Here is a 17,385-nt window from a genome sequence, read left to right as displayed (position 1 = left end):
CCTGCGCGCGCCCCCGCCAGGCTAATTAGGCACGCGGTTTGTTTACAAACATGGGCGCCCGGCAGGTACGCGCCGCCCAGACCGTGCGCGCCTGAGGTTAGAGGGCGGCCCCCCGGACTCCGGGGTCCTCCGGTGCGGGCGGCAGCGGCGGGCGAGCGCTGGCCGCTCTCCCGCCTTTTGCGCGCCTCCCCGAGCACCAGGAAATACGCCCAGAGGCGCACGTCCCTTGCGCGGGAGGGCGCGCGGGAGGGCCGCGCCGGGTCCCCGAGTAGCCGCCGGCGCCGCGCCCCGCCCCCGCGCGCCCCCCGGCCCGGGCCCGCTCGCGGCCGGGTCGGCGGGGCGGGCGGCGGGCGGGGGCGCGCGGGGCGGGGCGGGGCGCGGCGCTGGCGGGGCCGGGACATGTAGTCCGCGCGCCATGGCCTCTCCTGGGCGGCCCCGGCGCGGGCCCGGCCGCGGACTACGACTCCCGCCAGGCGCCGCGGCGCAGCGCATGAGCCCTGCTCGGCTCCGGCGCGTCTATTATGCTGCCGGGGCCGGCGAGCCAAAGAGGAGCCGGCCGCGCGGGCCGGGAGGGGACGGCCGCAGGAGCCGCCGAGGCCAAGTACGCCTTTCTCTTGCTTCCTTGCGCGCGCGGGGCGGCGGGCGGCGCGGGTGGCGGCGGGCCGGGCGGGGCGGGGAGCGCGGCCCCGTACGCCCCGCGCAGGCCGCCGGCGCGTCCGGGGAGCCGGGCGCCCGGGACGCCGTCGCCGCCTCCGCCTTTGTGCGCGGCCACGATGCAACAAAGCGCGGCGGCGGCCCGGGGTCGCGACGGCGGCGGCGGCGGCGGCGCGGGCCCTCTCCCCTCCTCCCGCGCCCTCCCGGCCGCCCGCGTCCCGGGCTCGGGGGCGTCGCCGCGGCCGGGGCGCGCAGCCCGGAGTTGGCACGGCCCGCGCGCCCCGCGCCAGCGATCTCCCGCGCGCCCTCCCTCACGGAAAGGATTTTTTTCCCCCTTTCCTCCGCCCGCCATCTTTCGAAGGGGGGATCGGGGCGGACGTGGAGGGGAAGGTGCGCTTCGGCGCCACTTTCCCCGCGCCCCTTTCCCCGCGCCCGTCCCGCCCGCCCTGGCTCCTGGCCGCGGGTCTCGCGCGGGGGCCGTAGCCGCGGCCGGGGTGGGGGGCGAGGCCGGGCCCGGGAGCGGGCGGCGTGGCGTGGAGGCCGATTTCTCCAGAGTTAGGCGCCCGAGCTGACTTTGAGCCCTTTGGAGTTGCTGGGTCGTTGCAGCGCGGCCAAGAGGAGACCCAGTTCCCATTTTGAAATCAGCCCGAAAAGCGCTTAATCCGGGCGAGGTTGAGTTGCGGGAGGAGCGGGGATGCGTGCTCTCCTTCCCACTCAGGGTGGGCCGCGGCCTGACAGCACGGCACAAGCTCATCGGGGAGAAGTACTCACCCCAAACCTCACACGGCCCCCTGGCCCTCGTGGGCTCCCCGTGAATAAAGCTGGGGCTCGGGGGAGTCCTCTTCCTCCACCGGTTGCTCATCCGGGGGCAGGCCGGGGTGGAGGTCTTGGGCCGCCTCCTTTCCCTCGGGGCTAGGGCGCAGTTTTGGAAAGATGAAAGTGGGGGTACGGAACCGGTCCGCCTGGAGACCCACGTGGGGCGGTCCCGTGGTCCATCCTGAGGGTTCCCGCCATTGGGCCCAGTCCCTGACCATCCTGCGATCCTTCATTTTGGCTGAAAGCTTTCTACCCAAAAGTGCATAACTGGGGTGCCCCCGTGTGTTCCCTGGGTTGTGGCTGCAGAGTTAATGGGGAGGTGGCATTGGGTATCAGTGTGCAAACTGGCTGGAGGGCGGAAGGCAAGTAAATGAAGGAGTCGCTCTGGCCCCTCCTCCTCGTGCCCCCCCCCAAGTGAAGAAAGTTTTTTTTTGTTTTTCTTTTTTAATCCTGCTTTTGTAGGCCTTCTTCCTGACTCTTTCTTTAAAATAGGAGTTCTTTTCCTGGGTCCATGGAGTGGCCCTGGGGAGATCCTGAAATCTACGCAAAGTTGCCTGGGCGGCATGTCTTCTGGGGGAGTAGTTGGCTTTCAAGGGTAACAAGAAAAGGCCTGAACCCGTGCAAGGCTGAGTCTTCAGGAGTTAGGGACCTCCTTCCTTCCCTCCCTCCCTCCCTCCCTCCCCCCTCCCTCCCTCCGTCCTCTGGCAGCCCTGAGTGCGGCCTCTCATTTGCAAATAAAGCTCTGTGTTTGCCCTTTTCTGTCTTGAGGCCTTGATGTGTGCTGGTGGTTACAGATCGGGAGAGATAGGGCACACGGCATCTGGGGCGGGCGGTGTGGGGCCATTTCGCTTTGACCTTTCTGGTAACCTCGGGGGCCCCAGGACTCTGGAATCCCGCCCCAAGCAGCTTCTCAGAAGCTTCGATCCAGTCCCAGCCCTGCCACGGGGACGTCCGGGGAGGAGGGACGGGCAGCACCAGGTCAATTTTTGTTTTGTTTTTAGAAAGTGGAGTAATTGCTTTCTCTCCACCACTGCCCGCGCGTGCTTGGGAAGTGAGCTCTGAATAAAGGGAGAGGATTTGTAAATATTCTGCTCCTGCCTGCCTGGCCCAGCAGAGCGGTCACGGGCAGAAAGTGAAAGTGGGGGTGGTGGCGGGGTAAAAAGCGAACCGCCTACCGCCCGCCGCAGCCGGCGGCTGTTCCTGCGCCCTCTTCCTCCAGGCTGGCGAGTTGCCAGCTGCCCGAGCCCTGCGCCGGGCAAGCGGCGAGGCGCACGGCCATTTCCTGGTTCTCGGCGACAGAGCTTTCCCTGGGGAGTGCTGGCCGCGGCCCCGAGTGGAGTGGTTGGTTCGGCACCAGCGGGCCGGCTCCAGCGTCTGCCTGGCTCTCCGTCCGCCGCTGGTGGGCCCTGTTCTCCTCGGGAGAGCGGCTCTCATCCAGTGGGTCCAGGGGGAGCTGGGCCGGGTCGGGAGTGGGGGGGGGGTCCACCGCCCCCCAGCGAGCGGCTGCATCTGGCCGCTTGCTTCAAGCCTCTCTGCAGGTCGCTGGATTTTCGGGGCGGTCGTGTGGGTGGGTGAGTGAGTAGCCTGGTCCGCCTTTCCCGTCTCCCCACGTGATGGTCTAGCTGTAAAGCGACAGAACCCCCAGGCAGGGCCCACAGACCCTGCATTAGCAGGGCCGTATCTAGTCAGCATTCCTTGCTTCCGAAGGAGACTTTAGTGAATTGTGGCAGAAAGCAGTGTCCTGCTGGCCGTATTCCTGCCTGCTGGGAACTTGTCAGGGGAGCCCCCTGCTTGGGAGCCCGCCCGCCGTCCCACCCGAGGCTCTGCCCCCTGGTTGCGGCAGGTGTCAGAGCAGCGCGCACTGCCCAGTGTGCTTGGCTCGGGGCTGCTGGTAGGTGCCCAGGTGGTGAGTGGCTTGTTGCACCTTCTCAGCCACCCCGCCCCGCCCATTGTGAATCCCTTTGGCACCTGCACCCCTGCTCCGGGTGCCTGTGGTCCTGCCTCTGAGAAGCACGGGCCTCTTAAAGGCAAAGCGTCACTTTCTGGATCTGGAGCGGAGATGACGGTTATCTGTGTGGGGGTGTCTGTCCGGAGGCCGGAGGCTCTGCTGTGTCAGTGCTGTGGGTGAGTGTTTATTTCTTTTGCCAGGTTTTAACTATCCCACAGGAGAATCAGTTCTCAGCCTAACCCCTTTTTTAGGGCCTTTGTAACCTCGAGTTAGAACCGGCAGGTGCACTTGGGGGGAAGCCCCCCTCCCTTCCTGCTGCAGTGCTGGGAGAGTGCACCGGAAGGTCACGAGGTGCCTGGGAGAGTCCTTTCACCGCTGCTTGGGAACTGCCACTTGGGATGCGGGGCGGGGGGGGGCCTTCAGGCGCCCCAGTGGGATTTTTCTGCCAGTGCTGGCAGCTGGGCCTGGTGACCCGTGTGGCGGCGTTTCCACAGTGATGTTCAGGAGTGTGATCCGGAGGGTGTTCGGGGGGGCTGGGGGTACCTGTGTCACAGGTGCCAAACCCTCGTGAGGAGATGGGGCTCCAGGGTCCCCGCCGAGGTCCCCGGTACGCGGGGGCAGGAACGCCCTCGCCTCCTGTGAGGCCGAATGCGTGTCGTGTGGCTGGACCCTCGTGACGCATTACCAGGAGGAGGCGGAGCTTGGGGGCAGTCTGGCCTGACGGTGTCTCAGGGGTGAAACTCGGGAGCAAAGGGAAAGGCAGGGCAGGAACGGGGTGCTGCCCAGCTCCAAGCCCGCTTGCGCCGTCGGGCAGAGCCGTGGTGGTGCCAGCCTGGTGCTGCTTGTCAAGAGCTGGGGCCCTGCTGGCTGTGCACTCCAGATAAGGCGCACACCCACCCTGTGCTCTGTTGTCTTAGCTGCCACCAGGTTGTCATAGGTCTGGGGTGGGGAGACACCAGTGACCGTGTGACTGTCCCCTGGGATGACAGACCCCCCCCCACGCCCCGCAGGCTGGGAGGGGCAGCAGGATGCGGTCTGTTGCGAGTACTTGGGCTGTGGGAAACGTCCCAGCGACGGCGGGCCAGGGTGCCCAGCCCTCGGGAGCCTGAGCTAAGCCTGGTGCTGGTTGCCGGAAGGGGTGCCGGTCCCTCTCCAGGGCTCCCAGGCTCCGGACAGCCCTCCCATGGGAGCACCTGCTGTTCTGGAAAGGCGTGGGCACCCGCGGAATGTGTTTGTGTTGGGCAGGGTCGGGGAGATGAGAGCCTAACTCGGACCCTGGTTTACCGAGGCTGCGCCATCCTATCCTCGGCCCCGCTCTGGGCTGGCGCCGGCGGGCTGCCCTTCCTGCCGCTGACCCCGAGGGGCAGCTAGGGTGAGGGGTGTGGAGGGCTGGCTGCCCCTCGACATCAGGATCCGGCAGTGGTCGGGGGCTCCCAGTCTGCTCGCCTGCCTCTGTGCCTCTGGGCTCCGTGGCCTCCCAGGCCCTCTCCGGCTCATGTGCCGTCTGTTAGGTGGGGTGATGGGGTCAGAGCTTCCCTCTGCGGGCTTCTCCCTGGGGTCTCAGTTGAGAGGGACCTGGGGGGACGCCACTTCCTCGGCCTGGTCTGGGGTACAGTGCCTGGCTCGGGGTTTCTGGGGTTGCTAACGCACACGCGTCGGGCGTTGAATGGGGGAGTGTTCTGTTGGGACGGGCACAGAACACCCCCCGTGGGTGATGACAGCACGCCGAGCCTTGGTGCTCGCAGGGCCGGGTCCCCCCGTAAGTGCATGTGACCGCCTGACCCCTAGCAGAGAGGATGGTCCCCCCTTTCCCTCTCCAAGACAAAGTGTGGTGCCAGTCACGCTATCCTCACTCACTGTGTCCCCTGACCTTCCCCTTTGAGTGGTGGGTCCCTCACCCCCCTCCCAGAAGCCCCATGGAGCTTAACACGCCCCCCCCCCACACACACACATCACACACCGCTGGTACAGCGGCTTCTTGTGGTTTTGCAGTTGGTTTTTCTTTTGGGTGGGTTGGTTGAAAGGTGGGAGGAGACAGCCTCACAGAGGTGGGGCGGGGGCGGCTGGCCTGACCCCTGCCCTGAGCAGTGAGCCCCACTCAGCAGGGCTGGCGACGCCCACCAGAGCCGGTATCTCGGGTCCACGGTGAGGCCGACGTTCTGGCCAGAAGGGAAACCTTCAGAGGCTGGCTTCCCCGAGGGGGGCTGGCGGGCTGGGGAGAAACATGGGGCATCAGGGAAAACTGGATCGAGAAGGAGCCTTAGGTGCTTGGGTGCCGGGGGTGCAGAGCCGAGAGGACATGGTGGCGTCAGGAAGGGGGACCGTGGCTGCCGGCCCCTCAGTGGGCCAGGCAGGGTGCCTCAGGAGACCCCATAGGCCTCGGGGTGCTGCAGACGTTCCGTGGGACCGATGGGGCCCCTTGCCGGTGGGGAGCAGAAGTGATCCAGACCAACGGTGGGCTTGGGGCCCTGGTCGGGGCTAAGGCGCTCCAGGCAGAGCCCCTTCGGGGGCAGCCGTGGTAGCACTGCTCCCTGCCCGGGCAGGGGGTGGGCAGGGGGTGGTGGCCAGCAGGGCCCAGTGTGCGGAGGACCCCCGCTCGCCCACCTAACGTCCCCTGGGGCCCCACGGGAGGAGGCAGTGGGCTCCGTCTGTCACGGAAGCCGACCCTGCCCGCACGGATCCTGTTTCCTGAGGCCCGGCTGCCCGGGGGCAAAGGAGCTGGGGTGGCGGGCCTTGCCCCTTCCTGCAGCTCGCCGCCCCTGTCTCTGCGGGATTGTTGCAGGAGCTCCGGGAGGCAGTGAGGGAGTGTTTTTTTTTTAATAAGTTTATTTGTTTTATTTATTTACTTTTGGCTGCGTTGGGTCTTCGTTGCCACGCGTGGGCTTCTCATCGCGGCGGCTTCTCTTGCTGCAGAGCACGGTCTCTAGGCGCGCGGGCGTCGGTAGTTGTGACTCGTGGGCTCTAGAGCGCAGGCTCAGTAGTTCTGGCATGCGGGCTCTGTAGTTGTGGCACGTGGGCTCAGTAGTTGTGGCACGCGGGCTCTAGAGCACAGGCTCAGTAGCTGAGGTGCACGGGCTTAGTTGCTCCGCGGCACATGGGATCTTCCCGGACCAGGGCTCGAACCCGTGTCCCCTGCATCGGCAGGCGGATTCTTAACCACCGTGCCACCAGGGAGGTCAGGTGGAGGAGTCTTTGGGGTTGGGTGGACGGCATTGCTCACAGCCTGGCTCTGCTTCTGACTGGATGGCCTCGTGCCCCTTGATCTCTGAGCCTCTGCCCCCCCACCTGGAAAGTGGAGCCCACGTGACCCACACGGACGCCAGGATGGGGCCCAGGGAGTCGGGGCCCCCAGGGGTGCCTGATTCACCTGATCCCTGAGTCACCCGACTCAGGAAGGACGGTGGGTCTGAGCAGGGCGAGAGGGAAGGCGGAGGGAGCGCAGGCCCTGCCCCTCCCCCCTCCCCCTTCCCCCCCCCAGGATGGTGGAGTCACTCCCTGGCTTTTTTCCTACCTCTGATCACCCCTCTGAACGTCAGCACCCCCTACAAGCCTCCCCTCCGTCCTGAATGTGGCTCAGGACTTCCCCCTTCAGGCGCAACGCCCTCCAACCTAGGAGCCTCCTGAGGACCCCCTCCACCTGCTTCCTCCTCTGACCCCCGGCCTCATCCCCGCCCCCGTGGCTGGAGGCCCTTCCCCTGATGCTGGTGAGTGAGGCTCTTTCTGCCCTTCTGTCCGGCATCCTCCATCTAGCACCCCCCCCCGACACCTGTCGGGGTCCAGGCTGCCCAGGAGTGCCCTCCTCTGCCTGCTGTGGTCCTGTCTGTGGTGGGAGGGCCGGAGCTGCTGCTGCTGCGTTTTCAGGGTGTTGCCCACAGTGGCACCTGGACAGAGGTCCCCACTCTCTCTCTCCTTGTTTGTCCAGGACCCTGAATAGCCCTGGTGTCCAGGCTCTTCTGATGTGTCCCTCTGGGCTGAGCGAGCCTACAGGGGCCGGTTCTCTGCACTTTATTTCCGATTCCAGTTCCCCAGGGAGGAATGAGGTGGGTCCCAGAGGATGAGTCCAGGGGCGGGGAGATGGCCATGACCTCCGGGTCCGCCTGCCCCGGTCTGCAGCCAGGTGTGTCCAGCTCCCGTGAGTCCCTCACGGAGTGGCGAGTGTGTGACTCTGGAGGGTGGGGTGACTGGCCTGTGTCCCCCGCCTGCCGCTGGCCAGCCGTTTGGCTTTCTGGACGCTTCCTCAGGATCCCACCAGAAGCCCCGTCTCTGGGTTTTCTCTTGCTGTTCAAGGGCTTTTGTGGTCTGTCTGAGCATTTCCTCTCTGGGTGCTTTCGAGGGAAGGTTGTCTTCACTCTGACCTTCGCCCCGTTTGTGGTGCCGCCTCCCGCCCCGTCGGGCAGCCCCGGGAGGTGGGGGTGGGGGAGATTCTCCGAGCCTCGGTTTCCCCTCTGAGGGGTGGGGCCCCGTCCCTGCCCTTGGCCCGGGTGTCCCCGCGCGGTGTGCACCACCATCCGGGCCAGCGGATCCTCAAGGCTCCTTTCCGAACCCCACCTCCTAGAAGGCTGGCTTCCAGCTCGGCCGTGTGGAGCGGGCCCGGTGGGCTGTGACGCCGGTGAGATCGGGCTGCACGTCTTTGCCCGCAGGAGATGAGACACGCCTGTCCCGCTGGGGGCTTGGGGGTGGTGAAGGGGAGAGCCGGTAACTTGAGGGTTTTATACGTCTGGGTTTAGGGCGTTGGGCTCTGTCACCTGCACTGCCCCACCCGGTCCCGGGTTGTCCTGCCTGAGTCCATCTCCCCCCACCCCCTCACCTGTAGTCCTTTGCCCTGCCAGGCGGGGGTGGGGGGGGTGTGGCACGAGGAGTAGGGTCATGTCCCCCAAATCTCGCTGTTGCTGTGGTGGTGGGCAGCAGGGTCCTGAGCACCCAGGGAAATGGGTGGGGCAGGGGCTTTCCAGTGTGGCCAGTCGAGAGACAGCAGAGGCCCCCAGAGTACTCAGCTTCTGCCACGAGCACCCCTGCTCCATCCTGTCCCCTCCAGACCCCCGCTCATTTCAGCCCCCTTCCCACCTCCCCGTTATCACGGGGCAAGCTCCCGGCACATTTCCTTCGTAAGACGTTGGTGCCCACGTCTAAAAGACAAGGGCTCTTTAAGAGTTATAAAAGGCCACAGCGCCACCGTCACCCCCAGGGCGTTGACGTTGGATCCCAGAGATGGTCCGAGAGACGGGCGTTGAGGTAGATGCCTCTTGCCTCACTGCCCGGCAGGTGCTTCTCCCAAGCTGGCCCAGGGCACAGGCGCTGGGGTCAGGAGCCGCCACCTCGCCTGCCCCGGCCGTCCTCCCTCCTGACCCCCGTGATGGGCCGCCTCCCTCCGTTCCAGCTGCGACCCCAGAACACTTCTCTGCGGAGGGGTGAGCTTCTCTCCCGATCCTTTTGCGCTGAAAGCTGACCCTTGACAGCGGATACGAGGCTGTCTGTGGTCCTTTTTTCCTCTTAGACTGAACATTTGTATGTGTCCCTGCAGAATGTCGTGTCTGATTTGGTATGTTATCTCAGACCCAGGGGGCTGGGGGTGTCTCTGGGAGACCCCCTCCCCCCACCCCACGGAATGGTGCACTGGCTGGGTTCTGAGACCCGAAAGGTTCACTCAGGACACGCCTGGCTCGGGGAGAGCGGCTGTCAGGCTCTGGCCTGTCCCATGAGGCCGGGGGGCGGTGTTTGCTCCCCCCGTTCCCGGTGGGCGATGCCTTCTCGTGTCCGAGTGCTGGAGAGGGGATGTCAGGTGTTCCCGGGGCTCACGGGCTGTCCCAGGAGGGTGGGCGTCTGGGGCGGCTTTGCTCCCGCCCCCAGGGGGCAGCTCGGCAACGTGGTGAGAGCCTGGGCTGGTACGCCGCCTGGGAGCTCTGGGTGCCACGGGCTGACCAGGGAACCCGGGGTGGGGTCCCAGCCGGACCTTCTGTCTGCTCCTTCTGTGGCCCCTCGTGGTGTCTCCGCCCAGCCTCAATGGCTTGGAACATGGGAGCGGGCCGGACCCTTCTGGTACCCACTCCCCACTCTGAATTTGCCTTGTTTCCCTTGATTTGGGGGCCTGTGGGCACCCCACTGGGATTCCCTCGAGGACGAGGTCTGGCGGCCCCCATGGCAACTTTGGGTCCCCAGCTGGTGAGGCCTGCTGGGCAGGGTGACCAGGCCTCTCTCCTGGGTGGGGCCTGGCATGGCCTGTGTTCCCACGAGGGGCCAGTGGCCACCGGGAGGGGACCGGCCCGAGGGGAGCTGTGCGGAGGAGCAGGTTCCTTCCTTGCTCTCCGATGGACAGGCCGCCTCCGTCTGCACCTTCGTCGTCTCCTGCGCAGCTCGCCGGCTCCGGCCAGGGCGGCTCAGCTGGGTGGCCTGTGGTTCCCTGCCAGGACCACGTGGGGTCGGGAGGAGGGTGACGGGTTGCTCCTGGTGCGCCGGGACGTGGCAGCTGGGAGAAGTGGGAAGCCGCATTTGTGTTTTAAACGGGTCCATCCCAAGTGTAACCTCATGGTGTCTTCATGGCATGCAGAGGTGGGTATCCAGGGACCCTTGGGCTCTGTCCCTTTGCTGTGGCCCCTCCCTGCGTGGCTTGGGAACCACGGGCACCTCCTTTTTTCCACCCGAGGGGCCAGTGTCACCCAGCTCTCTAAGCACTCTCCATGATGTCCCTGGCCTCCCACGTCCTCGTGGGTGGGGAGCCATGCCTCCATCCGTGGGGCTGCGTTGGGGGCACTAGACAACTGATGGCCGTGCTGCCGGGGCTCAGCCAGGAGGGGAGCTGGCATTGGACCCCGGTGTGGCAGGCCCAAGTGGGCACTCCCCGCTGCCCTTCTGAGTGCTCCTCGTGTCTGGGGCCCTCTTTGCATCTCTGGCCGGAAGTTAGGATCAGGCCAGGGACTTGGAGGGGCACTGCTGGCCTGTGGCCTGCCCCCAGGGCTCGCCAGGTGGCCTTGCCGTTGGTTGCAGTGGGGTCATCTGGTTCCTTAGCTGCCGGCTCCTCCTCTCACCCTGTGTCACCCGTGATGCCAGGAGCCAGGTCGGGGAGGCGCGGGGTCCCGGGCTTATGTCCCCGAATCTCCACGTGGGCAGGCTCAGGACGTAGCCCAGGGATGGGGGAGCCTCAGCTCTGTCATCTGTGCGATGGGCCTGGTCATTGACCTCATAGGACCACATGGTGTCTCACCCTCAGCAGAGGTGTGAAGGGCTCCTGGCCGTGGCTGACCACCCAGTGCATTAATTGGTGCTTCTCCAGGAAGCATGGTGAGAGTCTGTTCCTGTGCGGCCGGGGGACCCTGGGCGCGGGTAGTGGGGGACTCCCCCACAGTCTCCCCTTCCTGTTGCTTCAAACCCCCATGTCCCTCCACACCTCTTGTCCGTTACTGATGGCGGTTCAGGGCTCAGCCCTGTGACAGGGTCAGCTGGTAGACTGTTTAAGTTCCAGCTTCTCTCTGGAAGCAGCCTGTGCCTTCCGGTCTCAGAATGTGGCCCTGACCCCCGCCCAGACCGGGAGGCTGACGGACAGCACAGCTGCTGGCGGCGGGGAGCTGGGCGGCACCCTTGGCATCCATCCTCGTCCCTCTGCTGCCCCGACAGCTGGGCGCTGGGGGGATTTCTCGGCCCTCCGGGCGACACGGGGGTGGCCGACGGCGCCTCCCACTGGTGGCCCTGCCGAGGTCCAGCCAAGACTTCGGGGTCGTCGCGGCCCCCGGATTTCCCCTGGACGGAGCACACGGGGCTGCCTGGCCTGTGCCCAGACTCTGGGGCAGTGTCCCCAGGCCCCAGAGGAAGGGAGACGAGCTCTGAGATGCTTGGCCATGTTTGTACATTTTTCCAAAAGAGAAATCCCTTTACACTTCTTTCTTTTTGCAAAAGTAACACGTTCTTAAAAAGAAAAAAAAAAATCCACCGGTTCAGAACCGCCAGCAGAAAGGGAGAAAGCAGCCTTGGGGCCCGTATGCGGTGGGTGTGAGGCCCTGAGTGCTGGGGACGTCCATCATCTTCCTGCCCCTCGTGGGAGCGTCCCAAGGTGGCGTGGGGCCTTCTGCATTCCCGTCCATGCTCAGCCGGGGTCTGGTTCCCTCAGGGTCGCTGTCGGGTCTGCGGGATTGCGGGAGAGGCAAGGCCAGGCTCTCGCTGCGGCTCCGCTCGCCCCGGACGTGCCGGCCCTGAGGTCTGGGCTCCGTGTGAAGGAGTGAAGGCTGTGTCCCAGCAGGGAGCTGCGTGGCCCCTTTACTCCGCCCGCCACCCCAGAGGGGACAGCGCGGGGTGACCTGTGCGATTGTATGTCCCACCGGAGAGGGTCATGCTCGAGCGCCCCGGCTGTCCCTTGCCAATCTCCTCCCTGGCCACGCAGCCCTTCCCAGGAGATGGGTCCTGGCTCCTGGGATGGAAGGGGCTTGGGGAGGGGGGTGCCCCCCAACCTCTCACACTCTAGCTGCCCTCCCTTCCTTCCTCCCTGTTGAGCTGGTGCCCAGGCTGCCGGGGACAGAGGACAAGCCAGGCGCCTGCCTCCGCCGTGGGGGGTGCTCTGTGGCACAACCTGACGGGGGACACTGCGACCCCTGCGGTCATCCGCACGTCCCTGCAGGGCTGTGAGTGCATGGGGGGGCCCCCCGCCTCGTTCCAGTGGAGGTGCTGGGGGCAACATTCCTGTTTGCAGAGAGGGGGAGGTCCCATTGCCACGTGCCGTCCCCCAGGCCGTGGGGCATCCAGCACCTTTTGCATGTGTCGCCCCTAGACCTCACAGACCCTGCTGGGGTCCCAAGTGTTTCCACACCTCGGGACTCCCTGTGGCCTGGGGTGAACGCTCACCTCGGTGAGCTTAGCCACGCAGTCTGGGACCCCCCGCCGGCTCTGCCTTGTAGCCGCTGGGTGCTCACCCCACGATGGGGTTGTGTCCTGTGTTTGCTGCGGGGGTCGGCTTCCTGCTCAGCCGTGGGTGTGGGGTGGTTGGTGATGGGTCAGAAGAGGGAGGCAGGGCAGAGGCCAGGCCGAGGGTCCTGGTGGCAGCCCCCGCACATCCCTGCAGAGAGCTGTGTCCGTCTGTCCTTGTGCTCGGAGGAGGCCCGAGCTGTGTCCCGCCCGTTTTCTGCTCCCTGGACCGTGCAGCAGCAGCGCTGGGTACTGGGCATCTGCCCACCCGCCCCACATCTGGCGGCCCGCAGTGCACCGGGCTGGCATCTAGGCCCAGGCTGCGGGGGTGGCAGGAACAGGGTGCATCCTTCCCTCACGGATCCCGGGTCCCCCCACGTAGGGAGCCGCCTCAGCCGTCCCGGCAGGACCGTGCGGCGATTGGTACGTGTCCAGCACCGACCTGAGCGCTCTGTGTTGGATCCCTTTAGTCTCACAGAGCCCTGTGGGGACACAGGGGGACCAGATCCCATGGCTGGCGAAGGGCAGAACTGGGATTGCGAACAGGAGCCTGGCCCCGGCATCTGCTCTGCACCCCTGAGCTGCCCGGGGTCCGGGAGGGTCCGGGAGGCCCTGGCGGGTGGTGGCATTGGGGCAGAGGAGCCAGAGGAGGAGAGGGAGGGTGCGGGCCTGCGTAGCCACAGCAGCCAGGACAGGGAGACGAGTCACTGGCCAGAGCGGGACAGGCAGTGCTGGTTTGGACAGGAGCCCCGTGTAGGGCAAGGCCGTCGAGGGGAGGGCAGGCCCGTGGGAGGTTCGCAGAGACCCCAGCAGGAGGCGGTGGTGCTGGGCCAGAAGGGGTCGGACCTGCTGGGGGTGGGGCTCCAGGGTGAGCACTCAGGCGCCTTTCCGTCGGGTGGTGTGTTGCAGCCTCAGCGCCGCCAGCCTGGCGGGCACGGCCGCCCTCTGTACGGAGCTGCCCTGGGGGCCAGGGCGCTGCCCCGGGTTGGCGAGATGGGGGCGCGTGAGAGGCGTCCACTCGCCCGGGGAGAGTGTGGAGGAGAGGAGCTGCAGGCCCCCAGGATGGCGGGCGGGGGGGCCCCTAGGGGTGCTCCAGAGCGCTCCTCTGAGGAAGGGCGGGCAAGCGGGGCAGGTGTGCTCGGTGGCCAGGTGTGCGCGGCGTCTGTTTTGAGTCCTCTTCCCTCTTGGTCGGGGGGCGCTGAGGAGGCACTGGCTGGGGTTTAACAAGCCGGCATGGGGGGGCCCTGGTCTGTACCTCGTGCTGATGACCGTGGTGTAAACACGCCCACGTGGCAGAGCAGGCTTCCGGCAGGACGTCCGTCAGCCAGCTCGAAAACTCTCCCAAGTTTTAACGATCTGCTTTCGCACGTCGTAGAGAGCACGTTTCCAGCGGCCGACACGCGCTGCTCTGTCCTCCCCAAAGGCTGGCCCCCAGGCGGGCCCTGCCACCCAGCCCAACCCGGCTCAATCCCGTGACAGGTGCACATAAACACCTACGGGTAGCAGCGTGCACGGATGCCGCCCGGGTCCAGATTTCGTATGCAGCCCCCAGCGCGTTTTGCGTCCTCAGGTGACATTGGGGCCACCGACTTCCTCCCGAGACGTGGTGGGGTTCTGATATTGGGGGCATCCTTTACCGCACAACATTTTTCTTGGTGCTGGTTGGTCTCCTGGTGACACACGTGGGGCAGCGGCAGCTGCTTCCTTCCCAGCTCCACACTCAGAGAACATTCCGCGAGTCGGGGTGTGCTCCTGCAGCCCCTCACCCGCCGAGGCTGCAGGCTCCCATCGCCTTCTCCCTCCACCCCCACCCCGATTGGCCGAAGGCCGGCCGTGTCCACAGCCCAGCCACCATCACAAACCAGAGCCCGTTCTCATGGTCACGTTAGAACCTCCGTCGGTGGCCTCACTCAGAGGGCCCTGGCTCCGTGTGCCACGCACGTTGTGCCGGTCCACGTCGTAGCTCTCTACGTGCGGATCATTCCCTAAAATGTTGCCACAGTCAAGAGTGGCAGGCGGCTGGTGGGCAGTGAGCCGACAGTGGCCCCCACCTGGACGGCCGCCTCCCCGCCTGCCCAGGTGGCACCTGCTGGCTTTCTTTCCCGTCACCTGTGTCTCTCCCTGCCCCAGCCTGAGGGCAGCAGTGGGAGAGTGGTTCTCTGACAGGTGAGGGTTGGCCTGACCGGGGGGTGTGCGCCGACGTGGCCTCACATGGCCGCACGGCTGTGCTCGGGGACCCAGGTGAGGCGGCGGGACCTGGGGTGACCGGCCGTTCCCTGCCGTCCCTCCTCCCCCGCAGGTGCTGCCTGACTGGGCCCAGACATGGGATGTCGCACCTCGGCGGGGAGCACAGAGGAAGCCAGGGCCTCGCCGAGCTGCTGCCGTGACGGCCAGTGAGCGAGCAGCCGGAGGATGTCCACCACGACAACGGTCGCCCCTGCGGGGATCCCGGCGGTCCCGGGCCCCGTGAACCCGCCCCCGCCGGAGGTCTCCAACCCCTCCAAGCCCGGCCGCAAGACCAACCAGCTGCAGTACATGCAGAACGTGGTGGTGAAGACGCTCTGGAAACACCAGTTCGCTTGGCCCTTCTACCAGCCCGTGGACGCCATCAAGCTGAACCTGCCCGTGAGTGGCCCCCACCCGCCGGCCCTGCCCCTCCGTGGCCCTGACTCCTGGGAGGACGGCCCCCCTGGCCTTGGCAGAGATGGTGCCTGGAGGCGGCTGGTCCTTGCTAAGCCAGGCACAGCTCAGGACCCACAATGACCAAGGAGCAGAGGGGATGCTTAGGCGAGTGGGGGAACGGAGGGCGGCTGCCCAGGTGCAGGAAGCGGGGAGAACCCTTGGCCTGTGGGGGGATGAAGGGGGAGCCGGCGATGGGGCTCAGGCCTAGAGGCTCGCCTGTGTCTTCATCCTGTGCCCGGCACTGTCCTGCAGAATGACGCGTGCACACCTGAGACCCTGCGCTCGAGAGGGGTGCGGCCCACTTTCCCAGGGATAGCGCCTCAGCTGCCTGCCCGGTGCCGACCTGACCATCTGACGGCTTTCTCTTTTGGACCCGAATAGAGAGCCCCTGAGTCCTGCGAGGGGAAGCCCTGGGCTAGCACTTGGCGGCCTGGGTCCTGGGCCAGCTTGGCTTCCGGGCACTGCGGGCCCCCAAGTGAAGTTTGGAATCTGGGGAGGGGTCTCAGCCCCACCTCCGGAGCCTAGAACAGCTCTGGGCTCTGCCCCAGCCCTGCGGGTCTGTGCGTCCACACAGAACCCTGCTTAGGCCGGGGGCTTAGCAGGGATTATGCTGGCCGAGCGCTTGCCCCAGACTTCACGCCCACCTGCCCCCAGGTGAACAGAAACTTGGGTCCAGCCCCAGTACCCAGGTCCCTGAGGAGACTGCCCCCTGCACAATCTCTGTGCTTGGGAGTCGCAAAAGTCGTCATGAATTTGAATCCAACAGTAACACCCCTGAACATCTCTTTCTTAGGATTATCATAAGATAATAAAAAACCCAATGGATATGGGAACTATTAAGAAGAGACTGGAGAATAATTATTATTGGAGCGCGAGTGAATGTATGCAGGACTTCAACACCATGTTTACAAATTGTTATATTTATAACAAGGTAAGAAAATGGTGTGGCGTGGGCCCTACACGCCCCTGTGAGCTGCCCCTGGCCCGGGGAGGCCTGGGGTGGAGGGCCAGCCTGGGGTTGGCCGGTGCCCGCCGGGCTGGGCTGGGCGCTTTGCAGCAGCTCTCAGACAGGCCCAGGGTGCATCCCAGCCTCGCGCTCAGCCCTTGTCTGGCCGCGATCCCCTTGTGTGGGTCCCACAGGCTACGCGTTTGAGCGGTTGCCTTGTGTGTGGACCGCCCCCCCCGCCCCGCCCCGCCCGGCCCCGGCCCCGGCCCCGTCCCCTGCTCCAAGGAGGGAACATTAGAACAGCCTTTTCGGAGGGCGTCGATATATATTAGACTCTTTAAAACGTCCACATGCTTGGACCTTTTTTCCTCCCGGGGATGGGATAAAGGGTGGTTTTTATCCTTTGTGGTTTTTGAATTCTTCCAAGAGTTTCCGCGTTAAAATATATTCTCTTTGCCTCCCTCCCGCCCCGCCACATCCCTTCACAGCTTGCTAAATAAATGTTTTTCTTGAGCAACTGCCACGTGTTTGTCTGCTGCAGACACACGGCTCCTTTCCAGCAGGTAACCTTGCCTCTCCTGTGTCTTCAGCCCACAGATGACATAGTGCTCATGGCCCAAGCCTTAGAGAAAATTTTTCTGCAGAAAGTGGCCCAGATGCCCCAGGAGGAAGTTGAGTTATTACCCCCTGCTCCAAAGGGCAAAGGCCGGAAACCAGCTTCGGGAACCCAGAGTGCAGGTAAAGGGGTGGACGTGCAGTCCTTCTCTCCACCTCTGGCAGGTGGGCAGGGCGCCGATGACAGCGTATCTTCTGAGGGTCCGTCCGCCCCTCTGGGCTCAGTTTTCCTGACCCAGTCTGCAAGGTTGGGTCAGTGATGATCGGAGCTCCGGGAACCGGGCCTCTGCTGTGTGTGGCCGGCAGGCCAGGGGGCCTTGCTGCCGCCTGCCTTGGAGCCTCGCTCCGGGCGGGGATCGTGCTCCTGCTGCGCCCGCGCGCTGCTCCTCTCCCACCCGCCGCACCCCCCAGCTCTGAGGACAGCTCTTCTGGAAGCCACGCTGTCCCTTTGTCCCCTCCGAGGACTTTGCCTCTTCGGCACACTTTGTGTTCTCTGTGGCCTGTCAGGGAGCGGTGGGCATTAGGGTCAGCACGGGGGGTGACCTTACCTGGTCCGGGCACCTGGAGCAGAGGTGCACCCCGATGGTGAGCTTCCCGGGCGGCCCAGCCCTCCAGAGAGGCCAGGGTGTTTCACACTTACAGACGGGGCTGAGGCTGGCTGCCTGTGGAACCCGAGTCAACCCCCTGGCTCTTCCTTACCGGGCTGTGCACCTTGTCCTGTCGCTCACTCGGACCACGGAGGCAGCCACGATGAGGCCAGGGTCTCGGCAGGAGGGGCTCTGCTGGCATCCGGCGGGCCCTGGCTGGAGGGGATGGTCCCGGCAGCGTCCAGAAGCAT

At 65.6% G+C, this 17,385-nt stretch overlaps 1 protein-coding gene across 1 annotated transcript in view; it reads left to right on the top strand.

The window, feature by feature from the left end:
• The first annotated feature begins 449 nt into the window (after positions 1-449).
• Positions 450-17,385, top strand: part of BRD3 (bromodomain containing 3) — a 33,181-nt gene continuing 16,245 nt past the window's right edge. The window contains exons 1-4 of the mRNA XM_060153929.1: positions 450-601; positions 14,604-14,929; positions 15,780-15,917; positions 16,523-16,670. Of these exons, the coding sequence (XP_060009912.1) occupies positions 14,717-14,929; positions 15,780-15,917; positions 16,523-16,670 (499 nt within the window). The 5' untranslated portion in view covers positions 450-601; positions 14,604-14,716. The remainder of the gene's footprint in view (positions 602-14,603; positions 14,930-15,779; positions 15,918-16,522; positions 16,671-17,385) is intronic.

The sequence above is a fragment of the Lagenorhynchus albirostris genome, chromosome 7, assembly GCF_949774975.1.
Source record: "Lagenorhynchus albirostris chromosome 7, mLagAlb1.1, whole genome shotgun sequence".
NCBI lineage: Eukaryota > Metazoa > Chordata > Mammalia > Artiodactyla > Delphinidae > Lagenorhynchus > Lagenorhynchus albirostris.
This window is presented reverse-complemented; position numbering and strand designations above follow the sequence as displayed.